Source organism: Nothobranchius furzeri, chromosome 7, assembly GCF_043380555.1.
Source record: "Nothobranchius furzeri strain GRZ-AD chromosome 7, NfurGRZ-RIMD1, whole genome shotgun sequence".
In the NCBI taxonomy this organism is placed as follows: domain Eukaryota; kingdom Metazoa; phylum Chordata; class Actinopteri; order Cyprinodontiformes; family Nothobranchiidae; genus Nothobranchius; species Nothobranchius furzeri.
The window spans coordinates 62,664,308-62,680,590 of record NC_091747.1 but is presented as its reverse complement, the minus strand read 5'-3'; the positions used below and the strand labels follow the sequence as shown (position 1 = coordinate 62,680,590).

At 46.2% G+C, this 16,283-nt stretch overlaps 1 protein-coding gene across 1 annotated transcript; it reads left to right on the top strand.

The window, feature by feature from the left end:
- The first annotated feature begins 20 nt into the window (after positions 1-20).
- On the top strand, positions 21-16,283 carry avl9 (AVL9 homolog (S. cerevisiase)). Its single transcript, XM_015955527.3, has 16 exons — positions 21-326; positions 4,534-4,654; positions 6,327-6,412; positions 6,745-6,816; positions 7,006-7,095; positions 7,170-7,236; positions 7,315-7,355; positions 7,440-7,478; positions 7,556-7,625; positions 8,132-8,610; positions 10,560-10,694; positions 10,763-10,982; positions 11,464-11,581; positions 11,693-11,746; positions 15,768-15,856; positions 15,942-16,283. Exons 1-16 carry the CDS (start codon positions 240-242, stop codon positions 16,064-16,066), a joined length of 1,893 nt encoding a protein of 630 aa, XP_015811013.3. The 5' UTR covers positions 21-239; the 3' UTR covers positions 16,067-16,283.

Sequence of the window (16,283 nt, the reverse complement as noted above, 5' to 3'; positions counted from 1 at the left end):
CGTGCTCTGACCCCGATGGATCTGACAGAATCGGTAACGCAAACACGGAAGTGAGGAACAGGGAAACATCTTGTTGAAATCTAGCTGCAGCGCTGTGTGTGTGTGTGTGCGCGCGCGCGTGAGTGTGTGTGCGTGGGAAAGATTCGGGGCTCAAACTAGGCTCCGTTCGCTGTGTTTACATCCGAACCCCCTGAGTTCACAAACGCCACCGGACCTCCAGAACAGAAGACTGAGGGAAAATGGAGTCTCACGGCAGCGAAACTGAAGGGAAGGGGCCGGTGCTACACATCGTGGTTGTTGGATTTCACCATAAAAAAGGCTGTCAGGTACGAACCTGCTTCATGCTAACTGTGGCTAGCTCTGGTATAAAGGTGCATTCCTACTAAAACATTAGAATGGAGGGTTATGGTCCAGCTCACTGCAGGTGAGATGGATTTGATGCAGATGGAAATATTAATTTTAACCGTCTTTGATTTCTAGCTGTTTGTGCGGAGTTATATAACATCTCTTCTGGCTGCCACCTCAGATAATTTTCCAGTTGTTTCCAGCAGCTGCTCACCTGATCCCACATCCGGTTGGATCTCCATACTAATTGATTATCTAATGTTCAGTAACGGTGATGGGCAGAATAGGAAGAAACAACAATAATCAAAGATGCTACAAGCTTTAAAAACTGCATCAGAAATATCTCAGTTCCTCTCAAAAATGTGAAATTCGTTATTTTCCTTTCAGTAACTTGCATTTTGGTATTTTCTAACTGACTCTGAAGCAAAACTTCCTTTTATTTGGTGGCATGATTAAACCCAAGTCCTAAAGTAGTGCATATTTTCAGAACAAATATTTTATTCATACAAACATAAAAAAGAGGCTTTCTTGTGACATCACAGCAGCCACACCTCCCTTTAGCTCAGCCTGCAGGCAAACCACTTTTCTCCCACAAAACCAGATCTGGATGCTTTTTACCTGAGTAACACACTCAGAGCTCAGGTGTGTGTAAACGTGCTAACATGAACTTGGTGCCTTGCTGCTTTCTTGTCTGATGAAAGCAACAGGAAACACACGGTTAGGTAGTGAACGCGTCCCTGAAGCGTTTGGTCTGAGCGGCTCTAATGGATCTTTTAAGATCTGGAAACAGTGATCCTCCTTGTTGCTGCTCTCCATCTGTTTACATCTGTGGCCTCGCAAACAGCTGCCACCCACAATTAAAGATACAAAAGCTGCTTTTCTTTGTTTAAAGATGAGACAGAAGCTGGGATAAAACCTGGTCTGTGGCTCGAAAAATGGGCCCTGTCGCATTTGGTGGGGGGGATATCTGATAGGGGTCAGTGATCTCCTGCTGAGCATCAGACGTTTGGGTTTGTGGCTCTGAAATCTGCACACGACTCCTCCTCCTCCTCAGAGAGAGGAGTTATTGATGTTTAGTCCTGTGTATAGATATGCTTTTTGTTCGGTTACGATGCTAAGATGGACTCTCTGGTTTTGTTGATCAGGTGTTCCATCAGCCGTGTTTACATTTCAGAAACACTCAGGCACAGAAACATCTCTGGGGTCGATGATGTTCTGAGAAGCAAAACATTCAAAATTTATCCTGCAATTTGTAAATTTGGGATCCTGTTTGTCTAATAATAAAAATTCAAGTTTGCAACAGAAAACCTACCGGTTCACACGGCTTTTTAAAGACCAAGTCACCCCCCACCACAGTCTTACTCCACTCCCACTTCCTGTTTGAAAAATGCAACAAATGCTGTTGCTTGGCAGACCTGGAGGGCGGAGCCGCTAACAAATACACACACAGGCTCACAACAACATTGTGACATCATATGGTACCAGTTGACATCATAGTGTACCTCTTAGCCAATAGCGATGGCAGATTTAAATTCAAATGCAGTGCAGAGTTTTTAGCTGAAGAAGGCGCAATACTGACAGTTTTAGGTAAAATATTTAAAGAGCAAGTCACCCCAAAATCAACTTTTTTTTCTGATAAACTGTATAAATGTGTGTCTAATCGTGTTGCAAACACGTGTAGTCAATAGTTTAGCACTTTAGTGCATTTTAGTTAAAATTTCAATTTTCTGCCTGAAACTTTCAGTGTTGTGCCGTTGTCAGGTAAAAACTCTTCACTGCATTTGAATTTAAATCTGCCACCGCTATTGGCTAAGAGGTATGCTATGATGTAAACTGGTACATTATGATGTCACAGTGTCGTGAGTGTGTGTGTATTTGTTAGTGGCTCCACCCTCTCGGTCTGCTAGGCAACAGCATTTGTTGCATTTTTCAAACATGAAGTGGGAGTGAAGTACGCTTCTTGTAAGAGGTGACTTGCTCTTTAAAGACTTCCTGCTCACTCAGTTTAAATAAATGATCCAGGAAGAGTCACTCAGGTTAATCCTGCTTTAACCGTACATAACTGGTCCATACTGGTTTTGATCTGTAAATAAGTGTAACCTATTATAAATAATCTTGTCTCCTTACCATCTTTTCATTTTTTGTTCATGTAACATGTTCAAAAACATCTGTAATAATAAAACTGGTGATAAAATCAATGACCAGAAAAAGTTATCAGTTAGTATTTGTTTTAATAAACGTTTCAAATATCAAACAGCTAAATAACAATAACATGATGACAGTAGAAGGCCTCTCTCCCAGGAGGACCACCAGGTAAAGCCTCTCCTGACCCTGGACACCTGCAGTCCTACAGAGAAAATCAGAGACCACAGAAACACATTTTTACATTTATCCACATGAGAAGATAAAAATTATATTCTTTACACAAACACTTTTTACTTCATTAAAACGTGTCAGCTGTGTAAATCCCTGAATGTAAAACTACTTTTCACAGAAGAACTACTGTGGTTGTGTGTAAACAGCTTCACTCTTCACCTCTAAGCTTAATAAAAACGCTTCTTTGCTCCGTTGTCCTTAAAACAAATGACAAGTTTAATTTGCTGCGCACACACACACACACACACACACACACACACACACACACACACACACACACACACCACACCACACCACACCACACCACACCACACCACACACACACACACACACACACACACATACACACACACACACACACACACACACACACACACACACACACACACACACAGGAATAACTGGGACCCGCGATACAAACTCGTTCTGGCTGATTTCTGCCTAAAATGTAATTTATAAAACAAAAATACAAACGAAAATAGTCTGTAAACTGAACCGCTTTAAGCTTTTTAGGTTTCTAAGGCAAATTTTTAAAAAACTTACGTTTAAAACTTTGTAGCTCTCCTCATTTTCTCTGCCTGTTGAAAATCCACAGCCGGTGCTCAAAGCATGCTGGGATAGCCTTGTTCTGTGAGGACGCAACAGAACCGTCCTCGAAATGTGGGCGGAGCGAGGACACGAGAATGAGTATTCTTGGAATTCGGACAGTACTCGTCGCTGCGCTGTGACGTCATCGACCTCAAAATGCGCTCTTACAAGCATCCTTCCCACGGATTCGGACACACACACTGTCTGCTAGGCAACAGCATTTGTTTTATTTTTCAAACAGGAAGTGGGAGTGGAGTAAGAATCTGGTAGGGGGTGACTTGCTCTTTAAACTTTAGCAGAGATGCACTAAAGTCCCAAATTATTGACTACACGTGTCTGCAGCACAATTAGACTCTCATTTATACGGTTTATCAGCAACAAAAAGTTGATTTGGGGGTGACTTGCTGTTTAACTGTCTAAAACTTTATTTTATTCTTTTAGCAAACAGAAACTCAAGTTTATTCTAAGAGGTTTTCAGAAACACGAGAAACACTCAACAGTCCGCGTGTTCCTTGTGACAGGCTTCGCTGTTTTGGCTGAGGGATTCAGGTCAGGTGACACACCTGGTCAGGTGAAAAGGTTCTGTACCTGCTCTTAACAGAAGTCTGTTATTGGACACGTGGGACGTGTGTAAATCTGCTGCGTCATTGTTTACCGAGAATCCAAATAAACAGGCAGAATGTTGGGAAACGGCTGAGTTTGTCCCAGGATTCCTGTTTGAATGGAACGATTTTTTACCCGACAGTGACAAACACACACCTAAACACACACCTTTATCACATGACCACAATGGGAATACCTAAATTTACTAGATTACAAATGAAATTCTGCAAATCCTAATTTTAAAGGACATTTTAAAGCATTTGTGAATGAATGGATTATAAATAATTATTTTTACCTGATCTTTCCTGAACAGCCTCTGTTTAGAGAATTAGAGCTAATGTCCTCCAGGATAGATAAGCTAACGGCTAGTCCAAGTGCTGCCATCTCTAGGCAATTCTCGGTAAATCCTTGTGTTATTTTTAATGACTTTTCCACAGAAACAGAAAATGTGGCTAGAAAATGTTTTTACTTAACATTTGACACTAATTTAGCCTTATTAGTGAAATAACCGATCAGCTGTTTCTTCTACGGAAAACGTTTACACCCAGAAAATCCCCCCGAGCCGTCCCATCTTGTCCGAGCAGGACAGACGAAGTGAGTTTTGTTCTTTTCTGCCCTCAGGTTGAGTTCTCGTACCCGCCGCTGATGCCAGACGAGGGTCACGACAGCAACCTGCTGCCGGAGGAGTGGAAGTACCTCCCCTTCCTGGCTCTTCCCGACGGAGCGCACAACTACCAGGAAGGTACGGCTTACCCTAACCCCATCTCAGAGAAAGAAACTACAGTAAAGTCTCCGTCCCATGCAGGAGGGGGTGTTTATTAATACAGCATGAATGAAAATCGGCTAAAGTCTTAGTGGTTGTTTTTGGTTGATGCTGAAGTCAGCTGGTTTTCTACACGTGGGCCTGACGCCTGTAGCTGAAGTCATGTGACCGTTGTGGTTTTTGCTGCTGCTTATCCGACTGTCGCCTGTGGAGGCAAACATGCTGACTCTCACCAAACATCAGTTTGATCAGCAGCTCAGGGGTGCATGACTCAGGCTGCAGGAGGAATCAGCAGATTTTTGTTTCTGTTGGATTATCCTGATTGGTCGGATCTTTTTCCACGTTCTAACGGTTTATTTAAATGTTCTTTATCCTCCCAGCCTGTTGTTTGCAGCTGATTTGGCTAACAGCTTCAGTGATATGATGATATCAGTTACAGAGAAACACAACCGCTGCAGGATGAGCTGAATTATTCACGTTGGCTAGAGCGGACTCAGATTTCTGCCTCGGCTCTAAACAATGTCACAGAAAATGGAAATTAAGTTTATTGATCAAAAGATTTTGTCCAATTCTGATGAGAAAGCATGCTCTTCATCTGTCCTACCATCCAAAGGACCCCCCCCCCCCCCAGGTTAAATTCACAAGTGTTTTCAAAAGTCAGTGTGAGCAGATGTGGCAGAACGAGAGCAAAACACACTGGTAGCATATGACACACAAATATAAGCCTACCTTTTTCTGTAGGATTTTATCTTGAAATATCAACATCTATGAGGAAAAATCAGCACCACCTCCCAGTTTGGACATCCAGGCTCCCGTAGTTGTTCTTTGCGGTTTTATTGTTCAGGTTCTTTTTGTCTGATCGATCAGGAACAAAAGTACATTTAATTAGTTGGTTTCTGTTTAAATGAACGTCTGAACGATCCAGATATTTTTGAGTTCCCCTCAAATACACCTGACAGACATCTTTCTACTAGTCTGTGCGAATTCTACTGTTATAAATGTCCTTTTGGTCCCGTAATCTTTAATCACCTCTAAAATCTCGTCTTTAGTCCTCCTAAAATGCTAAATCTGAATATTTTAAAGGCTATTTAAAGAGCAAGTCGCCCCCTACCAGAGTCTTACTCCACTCCCACTTCCTGTTTGAGAAATGCAACAAATGCTGTTGGCTAGCAGACCAAGAGGGCGGAGCCACTAACACACACACACACACACACACACACACACACACACACACACACACAGAGGCTCACAATGACATTGTGACATCATATGGTACCAGCTAACGTTCTAGGGTACCTCTTAGCCAATAGCGATGGCAGATTTAAATTCAAATGCAGTGCAGAGTTTTTACCTGACAACGGCACAACACTGACAGCTTTAGGCAGAAAATTAAATTTTAACTAAAATGCACTAAAGTGCACAATTATTGACTACATGTGTCTGCAGCACGATTAGACACGCGTTTATGTAGTTTATCAGAAACAAAAGTTGATGTGGGGGTGACTTGCTCTTTAATCAGAAAATGGAGTGAATGAAGCGTGTTTCTCAGCTGTATTTAACGTTGTTCAAGCAAAAGCTCTTCTTCTGGATTTGTTTTTTAGCTCTACAGTAAAACGTCGGCGTGCCTCACGGTGGTCTTTATGTTTTGCAGACACGGTTTATTTCCACCTGCCGCCTCTCACCGGAGACAGGAAGTGTGTTTATGGGGTGTCCTGCTATCGCCAAATCGAAGCAAAGGTCAGTGACTAATTTTGTGTCTGGTCAGAACCAGAACCCGCATCCAGACTCGGCTTTCTTTATTTCATCAGAACTTTATTCTGAAAGTCTGAGGAAGCAACAAGTGAAATTAAAACCCGAATAAATGAAGCTCCTGTCTCCTGCCGATGCTGGGTCTGCTATAGTTTTATTATGGTTGGTTATTCTTATGAGTTCAAGAAGTCTTTCAGAGGAAAATCTGAAACTAGGGGAAAATAATCTACAGATTACAGCAACAAGAGTATTTGGATGTAAATGAGGATTCCTCCCCAGCGTCTCCATGGCGACGCTCATGGATGTAAATGCTGTTTCAGGCCCTGAAGGTCCGCCAGGCTGACGTCACCAGAGAGACGGTTCAGAAGAGCGTCTGCGTCCTCAGCCGGGTGGTGAGTCACAGGAGAAGGAAGTAAACAAACAAACAAACGTGTAGATTTTAGTTATGCTCAAAGAGTCTGAAGCATCAGCACACAAACATGTTTTTATTTACCACATCTTCTCCACTGAAGCTCTATCTGTGAGGGTTCTGCTGCTCATCAACGGGAAGCGTGGTTTATTATCCGTGTTTTCCTCCTCAGCCTCTCTACGGCTTACTTCAGGCTAAGCTGCAGCTCATCACTCACGCCTACTTCGAGGAGAAGGACTTCTCGCAGATCTCCATCCTGAAGGTGAGGGAGCTTCCTGACCCAGATCTGGCCCAGATCATGCCCTGCAGGTGTTTCACTTCCTGTTTCTGCTGCAGGAGCTTTACGACCACATGAACGGCTCCCTCGCGGGTTCGGCTCTGGACGGGTCGCAGGTTTATCTCGGTACGCTTTTTTTTTTTTGTCTCTCGAAGCTGAAAACCTAAAGCAAACTCTTCATTCCGCAAGTTTTTTTCCTTTCAGGGTTATCGCCGAGAGATCTGATCCTGCACTTCAGGCACAAGGTTGAAAACGAATGATTTAAAATAGAAAATATCTGGTTTAGTTATGAGTATTTGTACTGAACCAGTGCTCTTTTGCTTTTGAAGGTTCTCCTCCTGTTTAAACTCATCCTGCTGGAGAAGAAGGTGAACCTCCAAACTAAAACGTGACTTCTTGTCCCCGTCGTAGCTGAAGGTTCACCGTATGACTCGTTTGTTGGCAGGTCTTGTTCTACGTGTCTCCTGTCAACAGACTGGTGGGCGCTCTGATGACGGTTCTGTCACTGTTCCCAGGTCAGTAACGGCCTCGGAGAACCGGGGTGGCTCGGATTAATCAGAATGTTTGTCTTCACGAGGAGAGTTTAGGTGAAACTGCCTCTCGGTCAGCAGAAACATTCTGTTTTCCTGAAGTTTGGTTTATTTCTGTTGGGCTTAGTTTAGAAAAACAGATTAGTCGAAGTATTTTTAGTTTACACAGATAGTTAAACAGCGTTGGGACAGAACGGAGGTTCAGCACTGGACCTATTATTATTTTAATTTGTTCACTTTATCAAAATAATTTTCTGATTGTAAAAATGGTTTGTTGGTGAATGGTTTGAAGAATCTGAAGGTGCTTTATTATAAAACAGAAACTAATGGAATAAAAGTGTCAAACTCTGTAGAATAATATTGGACAGCAGTTCCAGTAGGTGATGTTTAAAGGTCACACAGATGACCTGCGTCGGTCTGAATCACCTGCAGCAGGTGTTACTGAGAACGTTTAAAACGAGGAAGAAAAGGAAGTGACGGGTTTGTTTCAGGGATGATGGAGCACGGCCTGGTGGACTCGTCCCATTACAGACCCAAGAGCAGCATGTCGGAGGACCTGGGTCTGGTGGACAGCTCTGGAGCGGAGGAGTTCATCACCGTCTCCGTCACCGACATCGCCGCCTCCAACCTGGAGCTGGAGGGGGTGGAGTCAACTCAACCCGCTGTCGAGTCTCTGTCCTCTGGGACCAGCACAGAGGGGGACAACCACTACCTCAAACCCCCCTCGCGCACGTCCCCAGGGTCCTCTGAGAGCGACTGGGAGACCCTGGATCCCAGCGTGTTGGAGGAGGGAGTTCCAAAGGAGGTGGCTGATGTGGCGGCGGAGCTACCGGACACCTTTGAGCCCAATCCAGAAATGCCCATAACCGTCCAGCCGCAGGCCGTCAGCGGTCAGGGAGGGGTGACCCAGGGTCTGGTGTCGGGTTTGGAGGAGGATCAGTACGGCATGCCGCTCGCCATCTTCACCAAGGTAACAACTAATAGCAATAAAGTTCCTAAAAGCTGTAAAACTCTCGGATCTCAGATCCATTTTGGATCTGATCTCAGATCTGGAATCTGGTCTCAGATCTGTTTTGGGATCTGGTCTCAGATCTTTGGATCTGATCTCAGATCTGGGATCTGGTCTCAGGTCTCAGATCTGTTTTGGAATCTGGTCTCAGATCTGTTTTGGGATCTGGTCTCAGATCTGGAATCTGGTCTCAGATCTGTTTTGGGATCTGGTCTCAGATCTTTGGATCTGATCTCAGATCTGTTTTGGGATCTGGTCTCGGATCTTTGGATCTGATCTCAGATCTGGGATCTGGTCTCAGGTCTCAGATCTGTTTTGGGATCTGGTCTCAGATCTGTTTTGGAATTTGGTCTCAGATCTGGAATCTGGTCTCAGATCTGTTTTGGGATCTGGTCTCAGATCTTTGGATCTGATCTCAGATCTGGGATCTGGTCTCAGGTCTCAGATCTGTTTTGGAATCTGGTCTCAGATCTGTTTTGGGATCTGGTCTCAGATCTGGAATCTGGTCTCAGATCTGTTTTGGGATCTGGTCTCAGATCTTTGGATCTGATCTCAGATCTGTTTTGGGATCTGGTCTCGGATCTTTGGATCTGATCTCAGATCTGGGATCTGGTCTCAGGTCTCAGATCTGTTTTGGAATCTGGTCTCAGATCTGTTTTGGGATCTGGTCTCAGATCTGGAATCTGGTCTCAGATCTGTTTTGGGATCTGGTCTCAGATCTTTGGATCTGATCTCAGATCTGTTTTGGGATCTGGTCTCGGATCTTTGGATCTGATCTCAGATCTGGGATCTGGTCTCAGGTCTCAGATCTGTTTTGGGATCTGGTCTCAGATCTGTTTTGGAATTTGGTCTCAGATCTGGAATCTGGTCTCAGATCTGTTTTGGGATCTGGTCTCAGATCTTTGGATCTGATCTCAGATCTGGGATCTGGTCTCAGGTCTCAGATCTGTTTTGGAATCTGGTCTCAGATCTGTTTTGGGATCTGGTCTCAGATCTGGAATCTGGTCTCAGATCTGTTTTGGGATCTGGTCTCAGATCTTTGGATCTGATCTCAGATCTGTTTTGGGATCTGGTCTCGGATCTTTGGATCTGATCTCAGATCTGGGATCTGGTCTCAGGTCTCAGATCTGTTTTGGGATCTGGTCTCAGATCTGTTTTGGAATTTGGTCTCAGATCTGGAATCTGGTCTCAGATCTGTTTTGGGATCTGGTCTCAGATCTTTGGATCTGATCTCAGATCTGGGATCTGGTCTCAGGTCTCAGATCTGTTTTGGAATCTGGTCTCAGATCTGTTTTGGGATCTGGTCTCAGATCTGGAATCTGGTCTCAGATCTGTTTTGGGATCTGGTCTCAGATCTGGAATCTGGTCTCAGATCTGTTTTGGGATCTGGTCTCAGATCTTTGGATCTGATCTCAGATCTGTTTTGGGATCTGGTCTCGGATCTTTGGATCTGATCTCAGATCTGGGATCTGGTCTCAGGTCTCAGATCTGTTTTGGGATCTGGTCTCAGATCTGTTTTGGAATTTGGTCTCAGATCTGGAATCTGGTCTCAGATCTGTTTTGGGATCTGGTCTCAGATCTTTGGATCTGATCTCAGATCTGGGATCTGGTCTCAGGTCTCAGATCTGTTTTGGAATCTGGTCTCAGATCTGTTTTGGGATCTGGTCTCAGATCTGGAATCTGGTCTCAGATCTGTTTTGGGATCTGGTCTCGGATCTTTGGATCTGATCTCAGATCTGTTTTGGGATCTGGTCTCAGATCTTTGGATCTGATCTCAGATCTGTTTTGGGATCTGGTCTCGGATCTTTGGATCTGATCTCAGATCTGGGATCTGGTCTCAGGTCTGATCTGGGATCAGCCCAGCCAGGTCAGCTCTTGTGAACTCAGCAGCCATTGTCTCCTGTTGCCAGGGTTACCTGTGCCTGCCTTACATGGCTTTGCAGCAGCATCACCTCCTGTCGGACGTGACCGTGCGAGGCTTCGTTGCCGGGGCGACTAACATCCTGTTCCGGCAGCAGCGGCACCTCAGCGATGCTGTGGTTGAAGTAAGTCTGGGGTAGCGATGTTATTCCAAAGGGGAGGAGCTTGGAATTAAATGTTGATCCTGCTGCAGGTGGAAGAAGCTCGGGTCCAGATCCAGGACCCCGAGCTCCGAAAGATCCTGTGCTTGACCACAGCCGACCTGCGCTTTGCGGATTACCTGGTGAAACACGTAACCGAGAACCGGGACGACGTGTTCCTGGACGGGACGGGATGGGAGGGCGGAGATGAGTGGATCAGAGCCCAGTTCACCCTCTACCTGCACTCCCTGCTGTCGTCTGCGTTACAGGAAGGTAGGAGATCCAAGAGCAGAGAAGAAAACAACTCATATTAGGCGTGTACCACCTCAGCTGTAGTTTTAGGGTTAGACTCACACCTGGAATGTTGGGACGGTTCACAGCTGGAATGAGAGTCGGCTTTTCCGAGCTTAGACCACAGTAAAGAGGTTCCCTAGTTGGGGAAGATCTTGGTAGACGTTCCAACAGATCAGGGCATCATCTTCAGAAATGACTGTGCTGATTCTGTCTGCTGTGGTGAAACGGAGCTGAGATCTCCTCATCTCCTCCTGGTTTTCCTCCCTCTGGAGGTTTCCTGGACTAGGAGGAGACCGAAGACTCGCTGGAGGGATTAAATCAGCTTTCTGTCCAGGGAACACCTGGGATTCCTCCAGGATGAGCTGGAGAGTCTCTGGGAAGAGGGAAGTCTGGGTTTTCCTCCCTGACCCATCCCTAAATAAACACACTACTCTACTTCCTGTCTTGTGTTTAACTCCAGATAACGAGAGGCTTCTGGCGGATTATGGAGCTCCTTTCGTCTCAGCCTGGAAAATCACCCACAACTACCGAGTTTGGTTCAGCAACAAGCATCCAGGCATGACCGTCATCACTCCAGGGTGGGGGGGCTTCCTTTTCTCTCTAAACTACATGGAGGAGTTGGGTTAGAGACCTGGTTGCTGACTCGTTTAGTGACCTGGTTAGTGACCCGCGTGTCTTCTCTGTTGCAGCCACCCGTTCCAGGGCCAGTACGGCGTGGCTGATGTGAAACTCCGACTCTCACAGTGAGTGCTACATCAGGGTAACCGCCCGCCTCTGGGCGGTTCCTTCTAAACGCAGCTCTGCTGCCCTCTAGTGGCCACGATGTGAAACAACAGCTCAAATCCAGGAAACTTTCTGTTTTATCTTGAAAACTTTGTAACTTACCACAAATCTTTAAACAAACAAACAAACATTATTTTGTGATTTTAATTTGTTAAAATACAAAATAAAATAAGCAGAAAGTCTGCAAACATAAACAACGCTGGATAGTAACGCAGAAATTCACCCGAACAAAGCAGCAATACAATATTTACTCTGTTAAAAATATAAACCAAATTCTGTTATACAAATAAAAATATGAATCTCATAATATCTAAATAAAAATGGAAATTATTTCCTAAATGAGATAAATATACCACAGATCACAGAGATGTGCAGGCCACTTTATTAGGTACATCTGTTTAATTGCTCTGTGCATTTAGTCGTTTGAAGTTCTGAGCATCAGAAAGAGGATGTAAGGGACACTGATCTGATTGGTTCAGAATCTGCTGATGTGCTGGGAGTTGAACCCACAACCACCTCTGGGGTCTGCAGAGACTGGCTCCAGGGTTCCTACCAAGCTCTGCAGAAACCAGCTGCTCCACGTAAACTCCAGCAGCAGAGGTCACAGCAGGTGTCTGGCCGGCTCTGGCGTTTTCGTTGCTTTGATGCGTCTCTTTAAAACTCTGCTGATGGGATTTCCTACCCAGCTGTTGGTAAAAGCTGCAAGGAGCCCCTCACTCCACTCTAGTCGCAGGGCGGGGGTTTGCCGTGAGGACGAGGGGCTCGTAACGGCCAGAGTCATTAATAATGTGTGAGTTTCATTCTGAAAAACGGAGCTGGAAACTCCATCAGCCTCAGATCCGTTATCATTCTGGGAAGCGGGGATGAAAGCCGACTCCGTCCACAGCTGGAGCGCCGCTCCTAGAGTTACGCCCCCGAACGGAGAGCACCGTGCCCCCCTTCGGGTCACTTCACCGGGCTCTGGCTTTACGTTCAGGTGTCAGGTGTCAGCGCCGGCCTAAAGCTCCAGTAAACAAACAACCCAGCTGCTCCACATCGGAATCAAACACCAGACGTTCAGCTGGTTTAGTACTTCAATTCTTCAGTAACTTAACTGATTGAACAAACTTTGCTCTTTATTATCAGGATTATAAATAAAGTGGACAGCTGAGCGTCCCTCTGGGCTAAAACGAGCTGTGTGGTCCCACTTCCCGCTGCTCTCCGGTAACTTTGGGAATTCTGTGTCATCGCTGGTTCATCCTGAAGTTCCGCACGGGAACGTGAGAGTCCGCCTAAACACCCGGCAGCGTGTCACCAGAACTGGTTTCAGATGGGAAAACTCGATCCTGAACTAGTTTATGAATCCTCAGATTCACTTATTCAAGAAAGATTTTGCTGCATTTTTAGTTTTTAAATGTTTTATTTTAAATTAAAACAAACAAATTCAAGCAAAACAACATGAAAATCCCACAGAAGTCTCGGCACGTTACGGTTATCGACCTAAAATGTTTTGTAGTTATGAGTCACAACTATTATTGTTAGTGTTATTTACTTTTAAATATATTAAGACCTCTTTAAAATGTCATTTCAAGAAAAAAGTCCAATTCAACTTACGGTTATAAGAAGTCCCACTGGATCCTGCAGCCGGTGAGGACTGGGAATGCTGGTTTTGACCACGACCCTGCAGCCGGGCTTTCCTCCTGGACTTGGACCTGTGGTGCTGGTCAAAACTCCAACATCCGTGTTTGTTATAAAAACCGTAGAACGGTAATTCTACGTCTAATTAGACTTTTGCTGCAGGTGAAAAACTTTTCTGTAAAACAGAAACTTCAGAAACGTTAAAGCTGCAGCCAGTGGCTCATCGGGGTCACCATGGTAATCTCCAGTGGTTTGTTACCGCAGTGACTTCTAGTAACTCATTAGGGTCACCATAGAAACCATAAATAACTCATTTGGGTCGCCATGGTATCCGCCAGTGGTACTATAAAGCCGAGGGCGGGGCTTCCACACCTGGTTTTAGTTACAGGTATGTTTCGACAGCGGTGCCGTGTGAGAGAAATGAGAAAGGATATTTTCTAAACCCCACATTGGGCCTGGGAAAGCTTCCTGAGAGAGCACAACCTCTCTGTTGAGTTATCTCAGACAACCTTGGAATGTAGCTCTTCCTGTTTTCCTGTTTGGGTCGACATGGAGAGCTTGTAAACGTGGAATCCGAGCCTGGATGGCGTAGGGAGAAGGTCTGGAGGAGGGTAGATGAGGAGGTAAAAGCCGAGTCTGTCCTCTCTCAGCTCATCACAGAAACCAGAGCCAGCCCCGTCGGCGAGCGGCGCCGACACCAGGCCGGCCCTCGTCATCGGCGCGGGCCGAGGAGCAGCTGGTGGCAGAGATGTTTTTAGGAAGCTGGGTCACGTGACGCGGCGCGGCGCCACAGGCGAACACACGCTGTGGTTCTTTATTGTCAGGGCACCGCGTCACGCTGCATAAGGAGATGTTTATTTGGGTCAGCCAGCTGGACCCGCTGCTCCTCTGACTCACTTCCCTCTCGGAGACCGACACAAAGTTAAAATGGATTCCTGCTGTCGGGAATGACCGTCTGCAGCCGGGAATCCCGCAGGATTCACGTCTCTTTACCTTACATGTTATGGTTCTCGGTGTTAGTTTGACCTAAATGGTTCATTTTCACTCATTTTACCAGAAATGCAGTGAAAAAACAAACAAGAGTGCCCCATTAACCTTTTCAGTCTTGTATTCAAAGATCTCAGCGTGTTCGTTCTTAGGTGGGTGAGTGTTACTCGGGCTAGCTCAGAACAAAAAACAAACATCTAAACTCCTGTTGGAGTAACAAGAGGTCAGAGGTCAGGATGGGTGGAGCCTGTGGTTCTGCATCTCCTGCTGTAAATGTTAAACCCCAGCGCCTGGTTTTGGTTTAATACTTTTAAATGTCTAACTGGATTAACTTCAGTCAGTCCCATTAAAGATGGCCGCCAAAGCTCATCTACACAAAAATGGTCGTAGCTCAGTCGGTTTTAGCCATGGAGCTAGACGTTGGTGTCGTAGTTACCGAGAGTCGTTGACACCAGATCACACAAAACGGTTTTTATTTCACTGAAATATCTCATCTCAGTGATGCGGGCGTTGCACCGGTCTGTCGTGGTGAAGAAGAGCTGAGTCAGAAGGTGAAGCTCTCGATTTACCGCTCATCTACCGTCCTACCCTCACCTATGGTCACGAGCTTTGGGTAGTGACCGAACGAACGAGATCGCGGATACCAAAATGAGTTTCCTCTGCAGGGTGGCCGGGCTCTCCCTTAGCGATAGGGTGAGAAGCTTAGTCATCTGGGAGGGGCTCGGAGTAGACCCGCTGCTCCTCCACGTCGAGAGGAGCCAGTTGAGGTGGCTCGGGCATCTGGTCAGGATGCCTCCTGGACGCCTCACTGGTGAGGTTTTCCGGGCACGTCCAACCGGGAGGAGACCTAAAGGTAGACCCAGGACACGCTGGAGGGACTATGTCTCTCACCTGGACAGGGAACGCCTTGGGATTCCCCCGGAGGAGCTGGCCCAAGTGGCTGGGGAGAGGGAAGTCTGGGCCTCTCGCCTTAGGCTGCTGCTCCCATGCCCCGACTCTGGATAAGCGGATGAAAATGGATGGATGGGTGAAATATCGTAGAATGATGTCATTTCTAGACCGTTGCCAGAGTAGATTTCCTCTACATGGAGTGAGGTCCTCCTCCGGTTGGCTAGTTAATCAGAAAAGGTCTTTAATAGTTGTGTGTTCTGTGCTCGGAGCAAATATGTGCTTTAAAATCTGATCATTACGACCTGAAGAGTAAAAATCTAAGCAGTAACCGGGCCTGCTGCATGAAGATGTTTCACCTCTTAAGCCTAATTCAGAGACAGTCTTCTGGTCTGTGGTAAAACCAACATGAACCCAGGAGGAGATGAAACATCAGCCTTCTGTCGCTGGTTTACAGTAAGTTTCTGAGTAAATCTTTTCATTCTGCAGCTCGGTGCAGAACAGCGAGCGAGGGAAGAAGATCGGGAACGCCATGATGACGACCAGCCGCAGCATGGTCCAGACCGGAAAGATCGTGGGTACGGAGCCTCCGAGCGCCGGCATGGCCGAGGCGTTCGTCCAGACGTCGTCAGTGCAACTAAACCTGTCTGTGTCTGCTCCCAGGTCAGTCAGTGGGCGGAGCCCTGACCAGCGCAAAGTCAGCCATGTCCTCCTGGTTCTCCACGCTCGCTCAGCCCGCACCACCCGCCGCCTCCGGCCCAGAGCCCGTCGCCGAGGTGAAACCGTAACCCTCTGGCGCCGTAGCCTCTGGGTCAGCTGCTTCCGTTACCACGTGAGCAGAAAAACTATCACGTTTCCTCAAATTCAGATGGAAGCCTAAACCCAAAACCACGGCGGGCTCTGACCTTTGACCTTCGGCTGGAGATTCAACCGAATACCTGAACGGTCCACAGTCACTGTGAGGTGGAAGCTGCCACTGCTTTTGATCAGAACCACAAAACTCGG